The 25,201-nt window shown below is 45.8% G+C and overlaps 1 protein-coding gene across 1 annotated transcript in view; it reads left to right on the forward strand.

Annotated features, from left to right (window-relative positions):
- Window positions 1-25,201, forward strand: part of LOC135911234 (kelch-like protein 12) — a 138,275-nt gene that overhangs the window by 7,701 nt on the left and 105,373 nt on the right. The window contains exon 4 of the mRNA XM_065443425.1: window positions 20,965-21,117. Coding sequence (XP_065299497.1) covers window positions 20,965-21,117 — 153 coding nt within the window. The remainder of the gene's footprint in view (window positions 1-20,964; window positions 21,118-25,201) is intronic.

Genomic DNA, 25,201 nt, shown 5'->3' on the forward strand with positions numbered 1-25,201 from the left:
GGTGCGCTTCATACAGTATGCTTCAGGAACAGAAGTCCCGCTATCTTTCGACGGAGTTTATGTTCTTCGACGGAAATTATAAAAATTTGCCTGCATGTTGAAGAACCCCCGTTGGTAAAAATTATTCCGGAGCCCCGCAACTATGGCATTTCTCATAATCAAATCGCTGCTTGGATGCACGAAAAAAAATGTAAAAGGAGTAAAATATACGTGAGCACCGACCTCGGCGCTTGCCAATGATTTAGCTTCGCAAGCTTAACTGCCTTAAATATGCAGCGAATCTGCTCGCCATCTCCACGCGCTGCAAGCGACCATTCTCGCTAGCTCCGCTGCTCTCTCTCTGAACGACGGACCTTTGCCGGTGCTTCTCCACCCTCCACTCATCCTGTCCTCCAGGCCGGTAGCACGGATTCAAAGTGCTACGTTCCGATGGAGTCGGATAACAGCCAGCCACAATGAGAAGGGGTCCTGACGTGTCTGAAGCGACTGGCGTATCAGACAAAACAAGAAAATAACAAAGAAAGAACGACACAGCATATCCCTGATTGCAAACATGATTGAGGGAAAGATTGAGTGATTGATCCACATGTCCAAATTGGTCGTGATGCTACGCTGTTATCGCTGTAGGTTTTTCTTTCTTTTATTTCGCGTTCTTGATTACAATGCATAAGAATAGGCAGAACTTATTGACCCAGAGCAAAAAGCTAATAGAGGGTCTAGAGTAAAACATGTAAGTACGAGCAATAAATTTTTCAAAGGGAACCATAAATGATAAATCTATTTTTTTCTGAGAAGGAAAATAAACGCGAAAAACACAACGTGAACGCTGAGTAGTATAGGGTAATACATAACAGGAAAAAATGCATGATAATACAGTTAGCATAACGTAACATGGTGCTGCATACACTGAATCTGAAATATAATAGAAGGCTAATTCACGATAAAAATAATTTATGCATACTAATGACACAGTGGAGAAAAAATATTTCTACACATGGAAGAAAATAATGTAGAACAAGAAAATTGAGTGTTTAGGTATAGCCATTTTTCTGGAGCAGGTATTTCACGCCAAACATTGTTAGTCAGCGGAAGATTGAAATTATGAATTGTGGCGGGTCCGGTTAGGGGGGGGGGGATGATAATAAAAATATTTACATATCAGAGGGGTTATTCTGTTCAATGTCGCCACTGACGCTAACGGCAGATTTTTGTTGTCGTCAGATCACAAAAAACAAAATGTCTATTTCATGAAGAAATTGCGCACTCTGTTGATCATATCTAGTATTAGTTATTCTTCTAAGTGCTAGCTTCTGTAGTCTCCGTATGGGCTCAAGGTAGGTTTTAAACGTCCATCGCCATGAGTCGACGCAAACGGATAGGTGTGAATGAAAAAAAAGCAAAATAAAGAACTCGGAGAATATTACTACGAAATTAATTGTTAGCCATTAGCAGCATATTGCACCCAGACTCTAATTTAGCAAATACTGGCATATGATTTTGCCACCTTAGGTTGCTGTCGTAAATTAGACTCGAATAATTGAAATCTGCGTCCACTCAAGCAGGCAGTTGCATATTAGGCGAAAATATTCATTATATAAACATTGCAACGGGAGCGAAAAATTCCGTATTTAGTTTTCTTTACGTTAATTAATAATTTGTCCACTGAAAGCCACTTAGAAATGTTTTTTTTTTAGTTTTGGGTTAGTCTTATGTTCCAGTTCACATAAGTTGGTAGCAGTAACTTGTCAGCGTGCCGTCAGCGTACATTAGCATCTCGGCGCAGTTCGGCAGATTATTCACGTATAGGAAAAATAATAAGAGCCGGAGAATGGATCCCTTCGTGCACCCCTGTCTTTATGCTTAGTGGGGAAGGTGAAATATTGTGCATTGTTACCGCTTTGTGGCGTTCGCTTTTGTAATGAGAAAATAAGCGGGAATTTTCACTGTGGAAACGGCAATGTAACGGCCTCGTTAGCAAGATCCCGTGGTCTACTGTATCGAAAGCGTTTCTTAGGTAAAAAAAAAAAACACAACTGAAGCACGATATTGCGTTCTGCCACGTTGATTTTTTGTGCTTATGTTGGCACAGCTGTTAAAATGCGAGTGATGTTACATGAATCCACGTTGCTTAGAGCAAATTGCGTGGTACTTTTATTTATTTATTTATTTATTTATTTATTTATTTATTCCTCAAATGCCCCTGGAGAGGGGTTTTACATGAGGGGTGGGCTGCTTCAAAGGAAAATGCGTTCGATGGCAGTCCTGAATGCAGTCACACTGGAGTGGTCCGCTGCTTCTTCAGGCAGATCATTCCAGTCTCTCGCTGTACGTGGAAAAAACGAATGAAGATGGGATGATGTGCGCGCATGCGGGGGGTACACTGACTTTGAATGATTAGTCCGGGATGAAGGGCGGTGAGCTGGTGATATGACGCTGTTACCAATCGGAGCATGATAAAACTTGTGATATAGAATGAGCCTGGACACTTGACGTCTCGCTTGTAGTCTAGGAAGATTCGCATTAGATTTTAGTGCTGTGACACTTGTATAAGAAGAATAGTCATGGAAAATGAATCGGGCTGCGCGGTTTTGGACAGATTCAAGCATGTTAGAAAGATTAGCATGATGAGGGTCCCAAATTGAGCATGCGTATTCAAGTTTGGGCCTTACCACAGATTTGTAGGCAAGAGTTTTTAGTGGAGGAGGGGCAAATTTCAGATTTCGCCGGAGGAAGCCTAAGCTGCGGTTAGCCTCGTTAGTTATTTTAGCAATGTGAGAGGACCATGAAAGATCTTGAGTTAAGATAAGCCCCAAGTATTTATAACAGGTCACAGATGATATTATTGAATTACCTAAGAGATATGAGGGTGCTACATAAGAGTGCCGACGATTGAAAGAGATTAATGAGGTTTTATTTACATTTAATGACATTAACCATGTCTTACACCATTTTTCAACCGTTTGTAAGTCATGCTGCAGGGCAAGGATATCTGTGATATTGTTAATGGGTCGGTAAATAACACAGTCGTCCGCAAATAGGCGTATGTTAGAAGATATGTCATTAGGAAGGTCATTAATGTAGATTAAAAAGAGGAGGGGGCCAAGAACAGAACCTTGAGGAACCCCAGAAAGTACACGAGACAGCGGGGATGAAAAGTTATTTGCAAAAACGAACTGTTGTCGGCCGGTCAGAAAGCTGCGCAACCAATTATAAATTAAGGGATTGAGATTCAGGGCTGAAAGTTTCAAGAAAAGACGGTTGTGGGGTACCTTATCAAAAGCTTTCTCGAAGTCTAAAAACAATGAGTCTACGGGTACATTAAGGTCTAATTGGGAACTGATATCATTTATAAAGAGCGCAAGTTGAGTATCGCAAGATAAATTCTTAAGAAATCCGTGCTGACTAGGATGAAAAAAGTTGTTAGAAATTAGAAATCTCATGATGTGGGAAAAGATTACATGCTCCATCAGTTTGGAACAAACGCTGGTAATGGAAATAGGCCGGTAGTCAAGACATGACGTTGAAGAAGCTTTTTTGGGGACTGGAATGATCTTACCTGTCTTCCAGTCCTGCGGCACCACTCCAGACGAGAGTGACTGTTGAAAAATGTGTGATAAGATGACACTAGTGACATATTTTGTATTCTTAAGCACTTTCGCGTTAATTCCGTCAATGCCAGCCGAAGAAGTTAGCTTCAAAGATTCTATTAGTCTGAAAATGCCATGAGGTTCAAACGTGATGGCAGGCATGGGAGGATATTGAGGATTAGGGAAATAAGGAAGATTGCCTTCAGCTTCTTTTGTAAAAACTGTACAGAATGTTGAATTAAGTGTTGTTGCAAGTTAGGTATCAGGTATAGGGACGCCATTTTGGTCAAGTATATTTATCGATTTCTTTGGGCATGGATTGACAACCTTCCAGAATTGACGAGGGTTATTACGTAGCATATCAGGAAGTGAGGTTGAAAAGAATGATCGCTTAGTTTTGTTAGCTTGTGACTGAAACATTTTGTCAATGCAGCGGTACTTTTCCCATGCGCGCGACATGTTAGATTGCTTGGCGATACGATAAAGCCTTTTCTTTGTATTGTTCAGGCGTTTTAATGTGTTATTAAACCAAGGGGATGAGGGCCGTTCAGTTACAGTGATGGTAGGAATATGGGCTTTCGTTAGTTCTTGCATTGTGGATTTAAACATTAACCAGTTATCTTCAACGGAACGACAAGTGAACGTTTCAAGAAATGAGTAACTGAACTGAGTTAACTTTTCATTGAACGCGACATAATCCCCTCTGTCGTAGAGTGTTATGATCTTTCTTATTTTGGGGGGATATGTTATATGAAATTGATAAGTAGCGTGAATTACAGCATGATCACTAAGCCCGGGCAAAAATGTTATCTCAGAAAAGTTGTCAGGATGGGTGGTAAACAAGAGGTCGAGCAAACTGGACGATTGATTTATGGGCAGATGCGTACAGGTTCTGCAAGAATGTTTCCAAAAAATATTATGCTCAAAACATATATGTGTCTTGAGGGATCTCAGTGATCACCGTCTTTATCTATCGGTACGACCTTCGCTTTCTTTAAACAAGACGGATACTTTCGTGTAGGCAATGAAGGGTCAAATGCAAGGCATAAGACGTGGTTCAGGATATTCTATATTATCCTTCAGAACCCACGCTGTAACCCCACCTAACCCTATAGCTTTACTAGCGCTCATATTAGCAACAGATATTGAATTTCGTCTGATATTCGATAAACAAGTATTCGATAAATAGCGTGAAAAAGAAAGAACATTGCTTTCTGTCAGAACTGCGCTGCTGATGCTGGACCAATTTTAGTGTAATATCGATGAAATTAATCAACATTGTATGCATCGATAGTGTCAGGTAACACGCTTTGCAAAGGTTGATTACCAACTGCTTTCTTTATAACCTGCGGAGTTCTTTTACCTGGAGCTTGCTGAATAAGACGGAAATAATATTCCGTCTTTCACGCCCTCATGAGAGATATTGTCTTTTGTCTTGAAATTTTAATCTGGCCTAAATAGTAGTTATTATATTGATGTTGCCTCCATTTGTGGCACCATAATTATTTTTCCTTCAGCAATGCAAGGATCTCGTTCTTCATGCGGGGACTGAAAGGAGTCTCGTATGAACGTACACAGGTTTGAACGGCTATTATCGATGGCACAGGAAATAAATTTTATGACTTTCCAAAATTCAATATTCACGTCATTATGGCCCCCATTATACAAGTCAGTGACAAAAACGTTATCCCACATTAAGTTGTAATCTACTTTGCTGACATATGTAAATACGTTGCACTCTCTTTCCTTAGGTCATTAATGCAAACAAAAAGAGGAAGATTATCTTATATTGAGTTATCGTAAACGCCAGCATTCATTTTTGATTCTGCGTTGTCAATATATGGTTAATTGTTTTTCCGACGTGTTCGTGCACCTTAATGGAATGTTTATGAAAGTGTGAAAATTTAATCAATTAGGTAGTCTATATGACTAGTGTTGTGTGTGCCAGTTTTCACGTCTCCAACGATTACCACCGGGTTGTATTTTCCCGAAAGATTAAAGAATATTTGTTCAATTTTATGTTATGATGCTCGAATTCTGATCACAAGGACGCGGATTCGATCTCGACCTCTGGAGTTGCATTTTGATGGAGGCAATAAGCAAGAGGCCCATGTACCGTACGATGTCAGTGCATGTTACATAATCTATGGTGGTCGTCACTTATCCGGAGCCCTCCACTGCGCCGACCCTCATAGCCTGAGTAACTTGGGGACGTAAATAGCACAAAAAAAACGACGAGGATGCACTGTTTGGTTCCTCAGGGTCACAAAGTCTTCTCGGTAAATTGGCGCAGCATAAAACATCGCGGACTGGAAAGAAAGGTGTCCATGCTCAAACCAGTTGCCCCCATGAATGAGGCCACCACTGACGGGTTACACAATTCTAGCAAGTCAGACACGTTCTTCGATGCCACTTAAATCTTCATCAGTGAAATGAGCGCTCGACTTATCAGTAGAGGCGTTGCACGAGTCACAAATGATGACAACCAGTTTAATTTCAGTGTGAACAATTATGTCGTGTTCCGACGCTTTAGCGTCAAGATGCTCCACAGGAATACAAGAGTTTTGCCAGTCTTCCCGGCTTATAGACACCATTGCTTCCGCCGGTAGGAGCGTTTCCTTTCAGCCAAAGTGAAATCTTTGTTACGACTTGCAACGTATAGCCCTTCTACTGCCTCCAAACAATTTCAATACGACTGAACCAGCCTTGATATTGTGGTTTACAAAGGACTTCGTGGCCATGGGTAGCCGCCCAGGTATCGAGGTGGTACAGAATACCGAGTGCTTTGACATTGTGTGAAAGTTGCAGCAGTTCAGCCCTCACCAGTTCCTGTGACCACGGAACACCTTTCCTTGCGAGCCAAAGCTGAATATCAGCTTTATGTGTGGACTTGGTAGCTTCTTTTTCAAGAGACACACTTTGACATCGAGCATTAATTTCTCCATGACAGCAACGTTGTTGGTCAAAATGTTTGGTAAAAGCTTGTCCATGAACGACTTCTCAAAGCACTTGCCATCGATTTCAGAATGGTAGTCAGCATTGTTTCCCATTTTTGCTCGGAAGTAGTCAGCAGCTTCTTGCACAAAAACCTGTTTCACGGCTTCGAACGTGTACAAGGATCAAATGGACCCTTTACCCGAAGGCGCAGCTAATCCCGTCGTTAGATCTTTCAGGAAGGCATCCGAGGTTACTTCACAATCTTGTACTGCCAGACGTATTCCTTTGTGTGCTCCGCATCGACCCAGGTTTCATCTAAGTAGATGATGCATCTGTACAAAGCGAAACAAACGAGTACTCGAGTTATTACACGGAAGTAAACACGCCCACTGCAACAATACGAGTCTTAGCATGATCACCATTGAAGATACCGCGCAGGAGAATATCAGAGAAAAGGAGGTACAAATATGCTTTATATGATTCACCCACTTTTTTTGGTTGCCAATTAATACGCTGACCACTCTCTCAAAAATACGCTGAGGCTGTCTCTGACCGTTCTGAGAGAATCAAGGGAAAAATTATCTCCGCTTTGCTGCTCCCTTGTGAAGACTTAAATTTCGCACGCAAGTGGGATTTGGCAGTCAATTTCGATTCATTATAAGTTTGGTTGGAATAGTTGCGTGATTCCGTAAGAATTATTGGAAATCTCCATCATTTTCGGTGACTGCGAGCGATTGCCGACGTTCGCAGCAGCGGCGGGGTGACTCGCAGCCACCGGAGGAACGAGTGCTGTACAGTAGATGTTTGTTCATACTTTTAGTGACGACGAGATGTCGCTACACATATCCACAGTACGACATTTTTGACAGTTTTGTTCTTTTAGCTGGTCGCATGACACGGTAGGGAGTTAGCAATTATTTCTGACTGATCCAGGCAAGTTCCCCCTTCCAACGTATCACAAAGCACAAATTGTAGGACGCTTAAGCCTCGCCTTTAAGAGCCGAACGCGATAGCATTCAAAGATCCCTAACTGCTTGTCACGCTTCCCCGCAACTGCAGCTTATACAAACCTAATGTTTTCCGGGAAACGCTGGCTGCGAACGCTATGCACGAAGGAGAGCTTTCTGGTAGAAACGGTAAAAAATAATTGGCGTGGACCTATCCCGGAAGTAGAACACACTCTCGCAAAAGAAGTTACATAATTTTGAGGTTTATGTTTGTGTTTCGAAGCTTCAATATTTCAGATTCAGAAGATTGAACTTAAAGGCCTTCGCTGTCAGTGTTTCGTTTCATGACATTTGTTTGTGGCTTGTAATTCTCAAAATTTCGAGGAATGATTTTGTCAAGAATTTAAGGCAAGATATGAGCAACTTAAGTGATGGAATGGTTGGGAAATAAAACCCGTATATAACACATGTCAAATGGCAAGGTGTAGCATATACATATACTTAAATATATACGAGAATAGTCTTTCCCGGAGATGCCGGTGCCGGACGCCGACACTGGATTTTGTGCGACCCGGGGCCCTTAACGCTGCGGCGTAAAAACTGGTCATGAAATGCCACTTCTGTACAAAATCCCAGGAAGAACAACCACGTGTTTAAGCCGACTTTTTTTTCAGTTGTTATGCAGATGGAACTCGCTATAACGGTTATGAAGTTGCAACGCTAACATCACGTTATATGAAACCAGTCTAATGTGCTGCGTAAGAAAATATTCGAAGAACGATTCCTACCTGCCGTGTGTCCAGAATTATTTGGCCACCCGCAGGCAGCCGCGACACCAGGCAACGATATAACTGTGCTCGATCAGCGCGTCCAGCCTGTTGTCTGTTCCCAAATTTCAAGCCAATGTTCTTCATTATCTTCCACAAATTCGTTTTCTTTAAGTTCTGCAGGTCGTCGTCTTGGCGGACAGTCTTTTGTACACACTCCAGTGTTCTTCGCACACATGCTGTGCACTTTCAGGTAGACGGCATGGACTCTGAAGCTGTCATGCTTGATGGTTTGCGAGCTTGAAATGGTCGCGTCCCGAGGTCTTTTCTTCCGCGACACAACAGAGGCTACCTATTGAATTTGGCAATGGTATGGGCGGATACTCCAGTGTCCTCACTCACAGCACTCAGTATTTCTCCGGGAAACAAATCCTGGTGCGGACATACATATTTGCAATTCCTTGCTTGGCGTGCCTTGACAACCTCGGTGCACGAACTCTTAAAAAAATGCATTCGGGAGAGGTGTTTGAAGAGGTTGAGCTGGACACCATTTTCTCAAGAGTGGAGCCGGAAAGGGTACACATGCTGGACAGACGTGCTGGGATAGTTTAAATGTGGCACGATAAAAACGACATACGCTAAATAGAAATCTACAGATGTCAATCGCTTTGCCAGCAATAAGAGCGTATTTTGACCGAGCTGATGAGAAATCTATTGTGTATTAAGCTTGCTGGCAAAGCATTTATTATTTTTCGATCCACACAAGCATCACACTATCTTTTTTTGGTCCCAGAAACAGGCTGCGCAAACAAGAGCGCTAACTTTGACAGCGTTCCACCTCATGCATAAAATGGTGTGTAGGATGCTCTTTTGGAACGTTAATGGTCGTAAAACAACCAAAGAGAAAAAGTATAATTGAACAAGTTGGGTTCCTAGTAGATAGGGCACCGCGAATGAAAGTTGGAGTAAAAAGAGAATGAAAGCTGGAGAATGAAAGCTGGAGCTGGAGAATGAGCTGGAGAATGATTGCGCTGGAGTTGGAGAATGGAAGCTGGAGTGCACGAAATTAATATTGTGCAGATCCCACGCACTGTGGGAATCGACGTAAGCGAAGCTTTCTGTGCTGGTTGCTTTGACTGACGATAATTAGCAATGATGTTGAAGGCGAAAGCTTAATTTTTTCAACGTTTCCTCTAACATGACAGTGGTGAGTATTAAACGCTACCTTGCGTGCACTACTGCTGTTTGTGTCCATAGTACACGGAACACACAGGGAGAGGTGTTTGCTTGAGGCGCTGTTGTACACCATATTTCATAACCTCCTCGGCCAGGGTTGAGCATAGTCATTGCCTCATATGACACATCGCATTGTCGCAGAAGTATTTTAATTGGATTATGGGGCTCTAAGTGCCAAAGCCACAATCGAATTATTAGGCACGCTATGGTGGCGAACTCCGGAATAATTAGGCATCGTGGCGTTCTTTAATGTGTCCCAAATCTAAGTGCACGTACATTTTCTATTTCACCCCAGTCGCAATGCGGCTGCTTTGGTCTGCAGCAAATCCCCGACCTCAAGCAATGCCATATCTGCAAAGCTAGCGCATGGGGCGCAGAAGTGTTGATACGTCGTGCGACCGCTTCTGTAGTGTCACCTGGATCTTGTGGTACGCTTTAAATAAGGCTACTCTGCTCTGCATGCCCTGCATAAGTTCTCCGCTTGAAGTATTTATATTGCGTTTATTTTTCAGAAATAGGAGAAACCTACTGTACCGTTCGTTGAACATAAGTTTATCCAGTTTACCCGCAACCGCTGTCTTGTCTATAGTAGTAGTGCTTTCTTGCCTTCTCACGTCATCTGTTCCCTCTCCCCCTACCTTTCGTATGGCAATTGCCTCTTCTCCCCCTCCTCTCTGCAATTCTATCTACGTCCCCTATGGGCTTCCACGTTAGTACAATGATAGGCGCTGCAGTTTCTACAGTGCTTCTGAAAGGGGGGCCGTGGATACTCACAGCTGTCAAGAGGCTAATGTGGCAAAGCCCCGGGAGCTCCAAAGGAGATTGGGCACATTCGATGTGGTGGGTCCAAAAGAGTTTATCGCGTCGCCTTGCTACTGTCTTGTACGCGGTTTGCCAGACAACAGCAGCAACAGCAGCAGTAGCAGTGAGAAAGTCAAAGGAAGAGGCCAGGAAAGCTTCGCTTTAAAATATTCCCGCCTGCAGTGTGCAGAATAAACGGTTAGCAGTCATCCAAATGTGGCTGCCCTATTCCTCCTGAATGCTGTCGGTTGGCGATTGCTTGTATGCAAGCAAGCAGATGACGATTATTGCTGTGGAATAAGCCCCAACGAGTGCCAGCTTTTTAAAGAGTGTTCGCTAGTTGCGTCGGTGCGGATTTCCATCTCGGCTTCTTTGTCGAAATTTGAAAGTACCGGTGGGGACTGCAGCCATAGTTTCAGCTCCTAAATGCGTCGACCTGTTAGGTTTCCCATTCATTGTTGACATCGCATTTCGTGAGATGGGTCAATGGCTCGGCTTTGCCTTATAAGTATCTGACAAAGCACCTGTAACAGGCATACAGACCAAGGAATATGCACACTGCTTTTGTGTCGACGGGCCGCGGGATCTTAGCCATGGCACCTGTCGTATTCAGGTCGGGACGGACTCTAAGCTTGCTTATGGCGTGTCCTGTAATCGAAGTTCTTCGCAAGCGAAACGCTATTCTTCCGGCTTCAGGGTAAGTCCCGATCATTTTGTCACCTCCAGTACTGTCTGAAGCTACGTCAAGGAATCGTTAAAACTTGTAGCATATACTACAACCTCATTCAAGTAGACGATACAAGTCCGCCGCTTCAGTACTGCGAAGAATGGGCCCATCACGCGCTGGAACGTTGCAAGCAGACAGCAAAGGGCAAATGGCATGACTTTGACTTTGAAGAGGCCGTCCAGCGTGACGAAAATTTTCTCTCGATCCCTCTCGCCGATCTCAGTTTTCCAGTAACCAGTCTTGAGAGCTATTCACGAAAAGTACTTAGCATTGCAATGCCGGTCTAATGCATCATCTGTTCGTGGGAGGAGATATACGTCCTTTTTCGTGATTTTGTTCAAGGCCGTGATAATCGACAGAAACTCAGAGTTTCATCCTCCTTCTTCATTATTGCCACAGAAACGCCCACAGACTTTGCGATGGCTTGATAATATCGTCGTGCAGTATTTCATCGACTTGCTGCTTTATGGCTTCTCGTTCCCGTCCCGTGTCGAAACTCGGTGCGGGCTCTGATCGAATATCCGAGTGCATTCTTCGGTGAAAAACGGAACAAGGCCGATATTCCACCAGCCATCACATTGCGTCTCAATGGCAACGTTATTCCAAGGGTAGACAGACTACGTGTACTAGGACTTCATATACAACACAACGGGAAGGCCACACATACCCTACACGTGCTCCGCCAACAACTTACCCAAATAACGCACATGATAAAGCGCATTACAAACCGCCGACAAGAAGTGAAAGAACAAAACGTACTCCCAATCGTGCAAGCCCTCATCATTCGCCGATTAACCTACCACCTCCCCTATCATAATCTGACTCAGACTGAGATGCACCAGATGGACACCCTCGTCCGTTCGGCACTAAAGGCAGTGCTGGGACTACCCCAACATGCGTCTACGCAGCTCCTACTATGACGGGGGGTGCACAAAACCATCCGCGAACTAGTTGAAGGTCATCTTAACAGCCAATTGCAACGTCTGCAACGAACAATGCAAGGGTGCCACATTCTATCCCGGCTAGGATACTAAATACCAAGAAAACCATCACAGAAAATCCGCACACTTCTTCCGCTTAGCATTCGCAACAAAATTCACGTGGCCCCTATTCCCCGGAATATGCACCCTGACCGTCATAAAGGTCGACGAAAAGCAAGAGCACAAGCCCTGGCTCACCTATTTGGCGATGTCAAATCAAACACTCCAGTCCTATACACCGACATGGCCCGCTACCCACAGAAACGTGCCTTATGTCTAGTCGTACTAGATAGTGCAGATATTCTGAGAGCTTCGGCCACGCTCGACACTGTGGACAGTGGCATTGCCCTAGCCATCGTACACGCTTCAACGATGCCGGCACCAGATAGACCCATCACAGTGTTCACTGATTCACTTACCACCTGCAGGACTTTGGCTCAAGGGAGGGTGACATCTTACACACACCGCATCCTTACATCATTACACCCCACAGCGTTAAACAGTGTGCATATCGTCTGGACACCTGGACACGTCTCTCACCATGGTAATGAACGTGCTAATGCGGTAGCCCGAGAGCTCCCTAACCGGGCGCCATTGGAAGAGCTGCCCAACCCAGACGACGCACCGACAGAACCACTGAACTACACTGAAACTCTACGATGTTACAGAGATACCAGGAGACACTTCCCTCCACCACATAATTTCCTTAATCGAGAAGAGGCCGTCACGTGGCGACAGCTTCAAACTAATTCATTTCCCTGCCTCTTTTATCTTCACCTCTTCCACCCCACACAATATCCCTCATACTATCCCTATTGTGGAGCAAAGCCCGCAGTACATCATTGCCCCTGGAAGTGCCCACACCCTCCGGGCTACTCCCCTATTCCTTCACGTTCTCCTTCCTCCTTGGAGACTGCGCTGACCAGCTCAGACCCGCAAGAGCAGTGACAGCTGATCGGCAGGCACGCGGAGTGGCGCGAGCCAATGGGGCCCTGAACAAAGGGCTCCACCCTGCGAGGAAGTCGCCCAAACTCATGATAAATAAATGTCCTCTCTCTCTCTCTCTCTCTCTCTCTCGGTGATTATGTGGCTCTTAGCTGGTCGTGTTTCTGGATTCCTTGATGACTAAAAACAACGAAAAACAGTTCTTGTATTGTTGAAGGGAATTCTTGAGCTTTTCTTCCTTATCCCTTGGAAAATTCTGATTAATATCGAAAGTTGGTTCAGGCACACGCACTGTCGCTGTAGCTTCGGCACAATCCAAGGTGACAAATTCATCGTTGACTGCTGCTACTTCCTCAACGTTTACAATATGCGTGCCCTTGTTCAGTTGTCTATACTCCTGGCTCAAGTTGGCCACAATTACTTGTGCTTTCCCTCCGTGTTCTTATCTTCCAAAAACCTTTGCGAAGCCGATTTTATGGTTAAGTGAGGCGTGCTGGTCGTTCTCGACAATTGCTTCCAGGTTTCAGGTTTTCGGCTGCTTCTGACTCGATGGAAACCATGATGCTGGCGCGATGCGCAATGCCGACTTGGTCTTCAAGTACACTCAAGACATGCTGATTTGACGTCTTCTCCGGTGCAATCGCTTGGTCTGTGGCCAGCGTTATCGCTTCGACTTTCGGTGTTGATTCTGAAAGTCTATCCGGAGAATAACCTCGCGTGAGCACTCTTGCAGGATAAGCAAAGTCACAATGGAACTCTTGCCATGCATATTCCAGTCAGTGTTATAGAGTATCCTGCAGCTGTCAGGATATCAGAAGCGCCCCAGGTAGCTTTGACTTTCTTCAGCTTGGTGGTAAAAGATCCACTGGTGACGGAGTAGTCAGCTCCTGTGTCTACTAGAGTGGTGATGGTGTGGCCATCGAGAAACACGTCGATATCGTTGGTTCTTTGTCTTGCGTTAGGGTTATGTCGCTGCGACGGATCACAGCTGCCTCGCATCGTTCTGTTGTTCTTATGTGTCGTCGTCAGGTCTGTTGTAGGTGGCGCAATCTTGGTTTCTAGGCCTCGCCTTCACCGCGGCGTCGTTGCTACATCATTGAGTACCATGTTGAAGAGTCGTCGGTGGCTACGTAGGATTTTCGACATCAACAACAGCAACCGATCCTCTCTCTGTTTCTGCTTTCAGTTTTGAGAATGAAGGCTAATTTACCGGCCCCGAGTATTGCCGGTCGCATCCGCCCGTGACGGCCGGCACTGTGGTGAGATGTAGCAACCTGGTGATGGCAAACGGGAAGCAGGAAGGTGGTCGAGTTGTTTACTGTGTTACCGTGAGGTAGTCGGTGATGTCAAGAGGTCGTTCGCCAAGCTGTGGTGGCGACAAGTTGACAGCGAGCCCTCGTTGTCTCATTTCGCGGTGTGGATACCGGCGACAGATGTGGCCCGCTTCTCCGCAGTGGTAGCAGAGCTGGCGGTGGTCGGGAGCGCGCCAGACGTCTCTTTCTCGGTTACTTGCGCTGGTAGCCGGGTGGGCGAGCTGGTGGTGGTGGCATACCCTGGTGTGGGCGTCTAGGGTATTATTACGGCCGGGTACGGCAGCGTATTGCTTCCGCCACGAGATGCGGCGATTCGGCTTGCGCACTTCAGAAACTCCCAGTAACCATTCAAATTCGTCCTTGATCATGTCAGTGACTTAGGCCACCCGAGGACGCGACGAAGGGGACAACTTGCGAAGTTCGCGCACCATGGTCCTGATTGTCTCTCGCAGGTCGTCGGAGCTCAGTGCTTGGATTTCACAGTATGGCGTGAGCATTCGGCAATATTTATAGCCTAGTGCACGTTTCCAGAGACTTCTCAATCATCATCGCCTCTGCCAAAAAAATGTACTGCAGTCTTCAGTGAGTTTGCGGTCAGTCCGGCAGACAGTTCTTGCTTTAGGCCCCGCATAAGGAAGCGGACTTTTTTTCTCCTCGGACATTTCCTAGTCGGCGTGAAGGAAATGACGGGTCAGCTCTTCCGTGAAGATGATGATGTTCTCATTGGGTAGTTGCACTGGGGCTTTGAGTAGTAGTTTGGCCATCTCTCTTCGAACGGCACTCGTAAAGGGCTTCAGGAAGTTGCTTATAAACAGGTCCCACGTTCTTGGAGCGGTCTCCCGGTTCTCAAGCCAAGTCTTCGCGACGTCGTCCATGGAGATGTACACCTGGCGAACGAAGCTTGTCCTCAAATTACCAGTGGTTGAAGTTCGAAACTCTTTCCAATGTCTCGAGCCAGCTTTCTGCGTCCTCGAACGAAACTCCGCGGAAGTGGTTCCCTCGGCTTCCGCATTACGATGGCTGCAAGTGATGCTCAGTCTATAATGGTGGTACTTCGCTCCTGTAGGAGCCCGTGCTCCATGGGCAAATTTTGCACCTGGCGGCTAGATCGATGGTCAGTGGTGGTATTGGCGTCCTCTTCACGCTTTGGACTAGGCTCTCGTTTGGACGCGGCCCTTCGTCCCAGTACATGGACGCAAAAGCACCTCCGTCAGATGTCACGTTGTAGTCACGGTGAAGAACGACACAGTGCCAAAACCATGACTTACAAAGTTAACTCTATATTGCGCGAACTCGAGTCCACCAAAAGAAGCAACACTCAAGCACAACAATGGCGGCCAGCAAAGCAGGCAATCGTCAAAAATTTGATTTGTGGGCCAAGCGCGTCGGCCTTTATACATGACTCGTCGAAGGTTCCAGCGTAATTGCTGGTGCCCACGTAAGTTCCAGAAACTACTGCACTATTCCCGTGGTGCATACAAGCATATTATAAGAGGTTCGGTGACAACAGCGAACGGATAGAACCATCCGTAACATTCGAGAAACTTCTGATGGATGCAGGTGCGTCTTCGCTGAGCTAAAACGTTTAGCGTTTCTTAGTAAAATGAGGCCACCCAAGCATGACAACGAAGCAAGATCTTTTACGAAGCGTGTGTAGTGTGCATCCAAGAACTTTTGCCGTTAGGTTGAAGACGGATATTAATATATCGGTAACAAGTGAGATCCTATTGAATGCCAGCTTTGTGAATTAACTTTAAACGGGCAATTCTTAATTATTCAGGAAAGACACCAACCAGTCTTGAGGAAGAAATTTCCGATTATGTGCAAGTGGTAATGCAACGTCAGGAGCTACCTTAAGTGGTCCTACTTCTATATCGTCCGGGCTTCCTGCTGCGCTATGATTATTTTAACTATTTAAAAGATGTTTGATTTCCTTTTCATAAGTGGCGTTCAAAAACATGTACTAGCATGCCAAGCATTTTGTTGGTATGATCTCTCTAACTATAATGAAATATCTCTCACCAACGCGCGCATATTTTAGCATACTAGTTGATGCAAGCCGTTTCCTTGGGATGCATTTTTGAATGGGCCATTTGTGTGTACGGTGGGTAGCTACTCGATATTGACACGTGTACTTGCTTGTCTTTATCGGGCGACACGTTTCATCACCTAACAAATGTTATCGCACAGCGCAGGACGTGCCTGCATGTATCGGAAGTTTCTGGAATGTTGTCGATGCTTCCATTCGCTGTCTGTTACCAAACCTTGCGTAATCTGATTGCATGTGTGCGCAACGCGAATAATGTAGAACTTTGTGGAAGGCACGCGGGTCCAAGCGATTTCTCTGGAACGTTCGACGACTGATGTTTAAAAGCCGACGCGTATAATGATGTATAAAAGCCCGCTGATGAGATTTTCGACCATCACCGACTGTGTTCGCCGCTGTCGCCGTTCTTTGTGTAGCCTGTTTTTGAGGGCACAAGTTCGCCCAGTAAAACGCTAGCATGCTAGCAATGTACCTCGACGTCGAACAGAAGACGTGGGACGCGGTCCTGCCTTACGTAACCTCTGCTTACAATACGGTAGTGCCAGAAAAGGCACAAATCACGCCGTTTAAGCTGTTTTACGGCAGGAACCTGACCACGACATTCGACGCCTTGCTGCCGCACGTAACTGACGAAGAGAATCTTGACGTCGCTACCTATCTCCAGCGCGTCGAAGAAGCCCGACAGCTCGCCCGCCTACGGATCAAGAACCAGAAGCGTACCGACAGCAGACACTACAACCTCCGACGAGGCTTCGTCAAGTACTAGCCCGGCGACCGTGTTTGGGTTTGGACCCCGATACGCCGACGAGGACTGAGTGAGAAACTATTGCGACGCTATTTCGGACCCTACAAGGTCATTCGATGTATTGGCGCACTGGACTATGCATGAGGTCGTGCCAGATGGCATTTCGCATTTGTCACGAGCATCCCGTCCTCGTCGCCAGTGTCACGATCCATCCGGGTTCGTGAACAAGGTAGGGCTCGAGGCACACTCCGATAGACGGACGCTCCGCAGCGTGGTGGTGTTGAACGATGACTGACCGCCGAGCAGCCTTGCTCGTCGGTGTTTATTGCGGCGCGGTAACCAATGTTGCCTGCCGAGCTTGGCAGGCCACCGAGCGTTTCGGCGAACGAACATTATGCCTGAGGGGGCCCCCGTCACATGCTTGCTACAGCATTCACATTCACAGAGGCACCGCGCACGGTCTGAAGTGGTCCACGTGGTGCGTCTTAAACCACTTTACGGACGCTGACGAACTTCCTTATTCTGTTGTTCTCTATGCTACGAGTGTTTTTCTTTATTACTTTCGCTTGCAGCATCGGGTCAATGATTTTTAAGAGGGGGGGTATTGACACGTCTACTTGTTTCTCTTTATCGGGCGACACGTTTCACCGCCTAACAAATGTTATCGCACAACGCAGGACGCGCCTAGATGTATCGGAAGTTTCTGGAATGTTATCGATGCTGCGATCGGCTGTCTGTGACCGAACCTTACGTAATGTGATTGCATGTGTGCGCGACGCGAATAATGTAGAACTTTGTGGAAGGCACGTGGGTGCCAGCGATTGCTCTGGAACATTCGACGACTGATGTATAAAAGCCGATGCGCTTGACCCGCTGATCAGATTTTCGACCATCGCTGTCTGTGTTCGCCGCTGTCGCCGTTCTTTGAGTGTAGCCTGTTTTTGAGGGCACAAGTTCGCCCAATAAAACGCTGGTTTCGTCTTGCCCAGTTTGGCTGCTTTCTTCACCGTCACTACCACGTGACAATACGAATAACGTAACATGCCACTGCTTGTTCAAGATAGCATTGCCTTAGGCTATGTTCAGACTATGTTCGTAAGGCGCCGATTTTTTGTAACATGCGTAAGCAAAAGAGCAACAAGCGTATGCGTCTAGTTCAGACTGCGAACGTAAGGTACCAACGTGCGCAATTCACGCAAAAATCACGGGTGAGAGTGGTAAAGGGTCGGCAACATTTACGACTGTCATATTACGACCATTGCGACACAGCCAATGACCGATAAGCTTTCAGTTTTCAACAACCGGTGACGACACTTCCGTCCTCCCGTCAGCAGACAGCTCCGGGCGCGGGAAGTGCCATTCCGCCATGCCGTGCGCACGATTTTGTTGGCTGTGTTCGTGAAAATTGGTGCAGTGCGCCTTGCGAGATTTTTTTCAGTTCATCTGGTTTATCCGCCGAGGAAATCGATGGCCGCAGATGCGTGCTCCAAACTTCGATGGGTGGTCTCACTAGGTTTTCAAGGAAGCGGAACTGCTGGGGTGACATGCGCATGAAGTTATGAAACATTGGAGCTTGGCGAAAAGGTTGCGAAAATCGCCGTCCACGGCCCTGTCGAGAAATACTTGCCACTCCCAAACCCTTCTGCGTCGCCTTCGTTGTCTTTGTGCGATTGAATACATGGCTATAAGTTTGTTTTGAGCGTGAATTTCTTCGATCTCGGCCAGCGCTCGCATGTTGACAGGAGCCATATTGGACCGCTGGTGACGTCGATTCTGCAGCTGCAAATTTGATTGGCCTGTTGTAAAAGCCGTAATTTACGCAGCAGTAAATGTGAACAAAGGTGCCGGCTTAACTGCTGTAACTTTTTTTACAGCAGTTACGTTGGATACGCCGAAAGAGCTGTTACGCGCGTTACGACCGTAGTGTGAACATAGCTTTACGCTAGCCGTCTGGCATAGCGTAGCTGCAGCACTCTGAACAGTTTGGGTTACAAGGTCGAACTGCAAAATACATTTTTTTGTTCTCTACTGTATATACTAGCATGGTTTTACTTAAATTTTTGTAGGTAGTGTTTTCTTGATACCGTGCAGAGTCAAATTTGCTCACAGGGGCCGTACATTTTCGACTCCCTTTTGACTAGATCATTTAAGTGTGCATTTTAAGAACTGTTAGAATTTACCGTTACTCCTTAAAGTGACAGACAACTGGTACAAAAATAAATCCAGGTAACCCCGCTCATGCGATGATTCCTTATAGTAGTAGCTAAAACGGGTCATTTTCTCATTATCCGGGGATTCATAACTTTAATTTATCACTAGAAGACGCGAGAAATTACGTTTGGCGCCCCACGCCGCAAAAACATGAAGCTGCATAAGAAGTCCACCACGTGACCTTCTACAAGTGTACGCGGTTATTGACCTTTTCATTAATATTGAAATGCAGTACACTTTTTATTAAATTTTTTTCCTGACTTACACTATATAGATCAGCATTAGTTTGTGATGAGCAGAAAAGAACGGAACAACGACAGCGGGGGCCAGACATGACGTAGGCGTGTATTTGGGGAATAACGCGGTACAAATATAAGAAATGTCTGTACAACAACGTAAACTTATTGCACCAGCTTTCTTATTTTCAAAAGTTATTGAAAAGGTCGAAATGTAGATGTTTAACCACAGTTACACTCACTCTTGTGAAAGCAGAACGATGGGTGGCTTTCACAATTTGCGAGGTGAGCTATCGACATCGCTCTCACTTCCCAGCGCTGCTGGAGGGAGGACGGCTCCAGCAAACGGTTTTTAGAGGCTGCTCAGATAAAAAAATTCCGCTCAATAAATATTCAGGCGCTTTGGGAAGTAAGCGCTGCAGGTGTAAACACTACTGAGGGAGAGCTTTGCGTTTTGCGTTGCGCAATAAAAAGCTAGGTCCTTAAAAATCGATTTTCAGGCCCTTTAATATTTTTGCTCGTTCACGGTTTCGAGATGCACACTTCTTACGCGATCACATTACTTGGGCGGCTGCCGTTTACGTGTTACTGGCATGCGTACACATGTCTGGGCATTGAAGACCATTTGCCTCTTATTACACCATATAGAAATTTTGGAAGGAAAATCACTCAGTGTCGTTTGTTTGTCAAAGGCACCACGTCAGCAAACATAATTAGTGAATATGAATGTGACACAAATTACTGGGAAGGCTACTGTAATTTACCGGTGCTATATGTAATGGGCAGCGAAGAACTGCTACATTCTCTTGAGTGTTTAATATTGTTCCTATGATGCACGCCCCGTTCATGGACCATATAGCAAAATAAATGTTTACTGTACTTCCCGGGCATCGGAGTTAGGCCTGTGCAATAAGTGGGATCGCGCTAGGCGCTGAGAGAAGCGAATAAAGAAACTCTTCGTTACATTTGCTGATGAAAGGTTTTTTTCGAGGAAATATTTGAGAATGCAGGGGCCGTATGGGCCATTTCTCGATCATATTTGCGCACTGTTGAACACCTGGTTAAAGAACGAACCACCGCCTCAGCAACACTATTCTCACGTAGGTGGCGGTGAGCTGAGGTGAGTGAGCTTTCTGTCTGCCGCAGGCAGACAGAAAGGGACACTGCGTCAGCGGCAGACAGTTTAATGGACGAACTTGCGCCCTCAATCAAGCGAACAACTCGGTGACGGCGAAAGCAGCAAGCGCGCCTAGGGCGTTCGTCGGACTGAGCCAGCGCAAGCGGTGGCCCCCTATTTATACATTTCGCGTCCAGGAGCGAAACGCGTGAAGCGACGCTGCTTGCGACGCGGTGACGCCGGTCGCGTCACAGCGACGCGAGCTGCGTCGCTCGCAGCGTCGCTACAAGCCGAAATAAACGCACGTGGCCGTATCGTCCAATTCGCTTCATACAGCGGGCTTGAAAAGGACTCCCTGAACTATGCAGGTGCAGCTGAACGGGATCACGCACGAGTCATTCAGCGTCTTGCTGGCGTACATGTACACGGGCCGGCTGCAGCTCACCTGTCAGAACATTGTCGACGTCTTCCAGGCAGCCAAGCACCTAGACATGAAATGCATCAAGGAGCGATGCGCTCAGGTACGGCGTCCTCGGTGCATCTCACTCATTTACATTCTACTTTCCGCACCTAGGAGTAACCTCTCACTGTGTCTCACCAAACCCTACATAGCCAAAAACGGCGCACTCACTCACACACTCAAGCAAAAAACACGAATAAACACGCACGCAAACACGCACTGGCACACGACAAGAACATAACGAAGGTTTACGTCGCCACTTATATACCAAGGAGAAAATTACTGTAAATTTTTTTTGGTCGTCGAAAGTTAAGTGACATACCAAAGGAGGCACACGTTAGTTGTACTTCAAAAAGGCCATTTTCTTGCATGACAACAGGACTCGCGCAGTTTTCTCCTAAGTACGGTGTGTTTGCGGTTTGAATAACATTCCGGCCCTTTTACTTTTCGAATACATGCGGCAGCTTTGGTACGATCCTAAGTTTTCTAGTTATGTGCATTGTCATCCACTTTGAGGTGTATATTATTTGAAACAAATAGCTGCAAGCAACGGGGTACACTGTTGCACTTGTTCGTTGTGGCGCGGCTAAAATTCCCTACATAGAGAGAACGCCAGCAATCTTTTGCCCCGCCATAGCAGACAAACTGAGCGCAACTTTCACAGTGTGTTTTTGAAGGTGACGTCACGTAAAATGTCTGCTACCCTAAATGAAGCATCGTGCAGCAACAGATTGTCGAGTCGCAAAACAGTTAAGAATAGTTGCCATCAGCTTCTGAAGGAAGCGAACTTGCATTTTATATGGGAAAGCGAATGAAAGGTCGTGTCATTAGCGAGCTAAAAACCCCGCATGGGGGTATGCGTAAGCAGGCGTTCAGTGCGTTGCGACACCACGTACCCGAGCACCAGTGGCGTAGCCAGAAATTTCGTTCGGGGGGTGCTCATGTTGCAGCTCGGCCTCCTCCTTATAAAATTTGCCGAGGGATCAAATACATGAATAATAACTGCATTGCCATTGCGAAAGATGCTGTAAACGAATTATAGAATGCTACGCACTGACAAGTAGAATATGTACTTCTTCATAAAAGAATGCACTCGTATGGCCCAAAAATTGTGTCCGAAATAACTGATATCAATACTTCCATGCTTTTTTGTCTACTTACCAAGTAAGGAAAATATCACACGAACTTTAGAACTATATCAGTTCGAAACCAGCATAGCAGTGCATGCCGCTGATATGAAAAATGTAAAGACCGCGAAACGAACAAGTTGAAGACAAATGTTTTAATGAAACTTTGTCAGCCAAGAGCTTTTTTTACATATTTGTACATATACAACGGCCTGAAGAAAATCTCGATGACGCTGTCATTTGTTTCAGTGTATAGCTCAGGAGTAGCTGTCACCGGTCGTGTATTGTGAGTAATTGCACCGAAATTATAGTCGCAATAGAGAGCACATATAGAAAGCAGGAGTTTTGCAAAATATACGAGTGCAAGTCAAATGCAAGTGAGTCTATGCGAATATATGACAAACGGGGTACTTTTTTTCTAAGTAGCCTCAGTGAGCATTTAGACAATTGTCCCACTGACTAACGAGTCGCGTGATTCCAGTCTCATAAAACTCCTTGGGTTGCTGCTTGAAAGAGTCTGTCACTGACTCTTTAATGTCATCGTCCGACACGAATCTGGTTCCCTTGAGCTATTAATTATTAAGAACCTATAAAACCGCCACATTTGGTAGGGCGGAACTATTCGAAGAATTATGAAATCTCAGGAAAGTACAATTTCTTACCCTTTCCGATATCAACCGCCATACTACTTTCCCTTATGGGAAAGAAAAACTTGACTACACTCTAGCAACTACACTAAATGAGCTAGACCGAAAAAAATGTGGACGGTCTGGCCCTTACTAACAAAACGTTATTTGACCAGTTTGTTTGACTGTATTGAAACTGCTCATTGAAATATGTATGCTGTGTAATTGTTCTTGTAATTGCCATTCGTGATGGAAGTGTCTGATCGTTCCTTTATTTGCTGATGGTTACGTAACAGAATTCATATACCAAGTCGTCGTGTCACTGCTGCTGTACGGGTGTCTAGAGCTTAGTCAAGCTGCACCGATGCAGTTTTTTTCTCTGGCCCTCTATTTTCGCAGTAACAATGTATTGTCTGCGGCAAAATTAAAACTTGGTTGATTGACTGATATTCAATTGCCCAAAATGAGGAAGTCGCAAGGCGACAGGTCTGGGCTTTATGGCGGAGGTTGCAGTGTTTCCCACTTTAACTTTGCCAGTTTTATATTACCCACATCAGCTACATGGGCACAGGCATTGTCGTGGAGAAAGATGACCGCATTCGTCAATTTTCCACGTCGTTTGTTCTTGCTTGCGACACGCAGCCGATCCGCGGTTTCAAAATATCGGAAAAGATTAATAGTCTCTCCAGGTTTAGCAAATCTCATCAGTGTAGGCATCTGACGATCGAAAAAAAAAAACGTCTACACCTTCCCGGCGGAAATGACGGCCTTCGCTTTCTGTAGGGGGGGGGGGGGGGGGTGAATTCAAATGTTCTACTGTAAGCTTCGCCGTTGTGTTTCAGGCTCGTAATAGTGGCATCATGGTTCATTCCCGGTCACAATTGCAGAAAAGAAGTCGTCACCCTCATTGTGGTACCGGATCAGATGTGTCGAGGCAGCGCCGAACTTCTCCATCTTTTGGCGGTGGTTCCAAATCTTGCGCATCTATTGCGCACGCAAGAGCTGATAACCGAGATGTTGAGGAATTATGGTGTGAACCGAACTGTGCCTGATGTTCACACGCTGTGCCACTTCATCGATGCTTATCCTCCGTTGTTGTCTAATCAGCTCATCAACCTGTGAAATTGTATTGGGAGTGATTGTACGGTGGCTTTCATCCGGTCTTGAGTCGTCTTAGCAACTTTCACGTCCTACTTTGAACTGTTTACTCAACGCTTCACAGTGGCCAATGAAAGGCAGTGTTCAACGTACACGGGAGCCATACGGCGACTATATTCTTTTTAGGAAAGACATTCCGCTGTCAGAAACCACACGACATCACGCTCTTGAACTTTTGGAGTCTCCATTTTATTTTTTTTTTGGGGGGGGGCACCGAAATGAAAATAACGCAAAGGAAAGCATGTTGGCCAGAAGCAAATGCCTACTTTGGGCACCTAATGTGGCTACCGAATGAATATCGAAGAAAACGTGAGACGCTTGGTCCGCAGAGAACCATACGCATACTGCTCGGTATCCTACACCGGCGAGAGAAGACTTTCCGTAGAGGTTGCGCTAAAGCGAACGCCTTGCAATCCGTCGAGTCCCCGCAGTGATGGCAGCGAGCGACCATGCATTGTTTCTTGTTCTTGTCTGCCAGCCGGAAGGTCTCCAAATCTCTCCCAGGCGAAAATCCACGCATGCGCGCGCAATACGAACGGGCACCGAAGGGCGCCGCGCGGTGATCGAAGCAACACGAGAAAAAAAATTGGAGGGCGCTTAAGCTTCGCCTTCAAGAGTGGAACGCGATAGCGTTCCCGTCGACCCGCCAAGGGGTGTAAGACATGGCGCTACGGCGCAGCGATCACTTATACCAAGACAAAAGCGCCCCATCCAAAACAAGAAGTCATCATCAGCAAGCACTCAAAATTCAAATGAAGCGCAACCTTAAGACGATCGAGAGCGCATGCGCGATCCCGAAAGCAAGTTCTTTATCTGCTGATCCAATTGGCGGCTTACTGATGGAGTCAACCTGAACAATCACTGCGGCTTCAATAATAAGTCTAGTGTTTTCATTAGTGTGTCTAGCTAAGGTACTGTTCCTTTCCAAGAACGGAAAACATCTGCAGTGTGTGCAATTGACTTTGAGAAACCCGTCTCGCCCTCTTCGCATTTTATTGCTTTGCTCCTGCAACCTTACATTTAGAGATCTACATGTCTGGCCTACACAAGACAGACCGAAATTCGAAATAAAAATTGAGTTGGAAGTCAGCTCTTGTCTCTGTCGTTCTTTCTGTCCCCTTGTATATATGTACGTCTGTACGTATCTCTATGTACGTGTGTCTAGGCACGTGTGTCTGTTTAAGTCACGTTTGCAATAACATAATTACTAGCTCGTACTCAAACCCTGCTAATA

The sequence above is a fragment of the Dermacentor albipictus genome, chromosome 9, assembly GCF_038994185.2.
Source record: "Dermacentor albipictus isolate Rhodes 1998 colony chromosome 9, USDA_Dalb.pri_finalv2, whole genome shotgun sequence".
NCBI classification, from domain to species: domain Eukaryota; kingdom Metazoa; phylum Arthropoda; class Arachnida; order Ixodida; family Ixodidae; genus Dermacentor; species Dermacentor albipictus.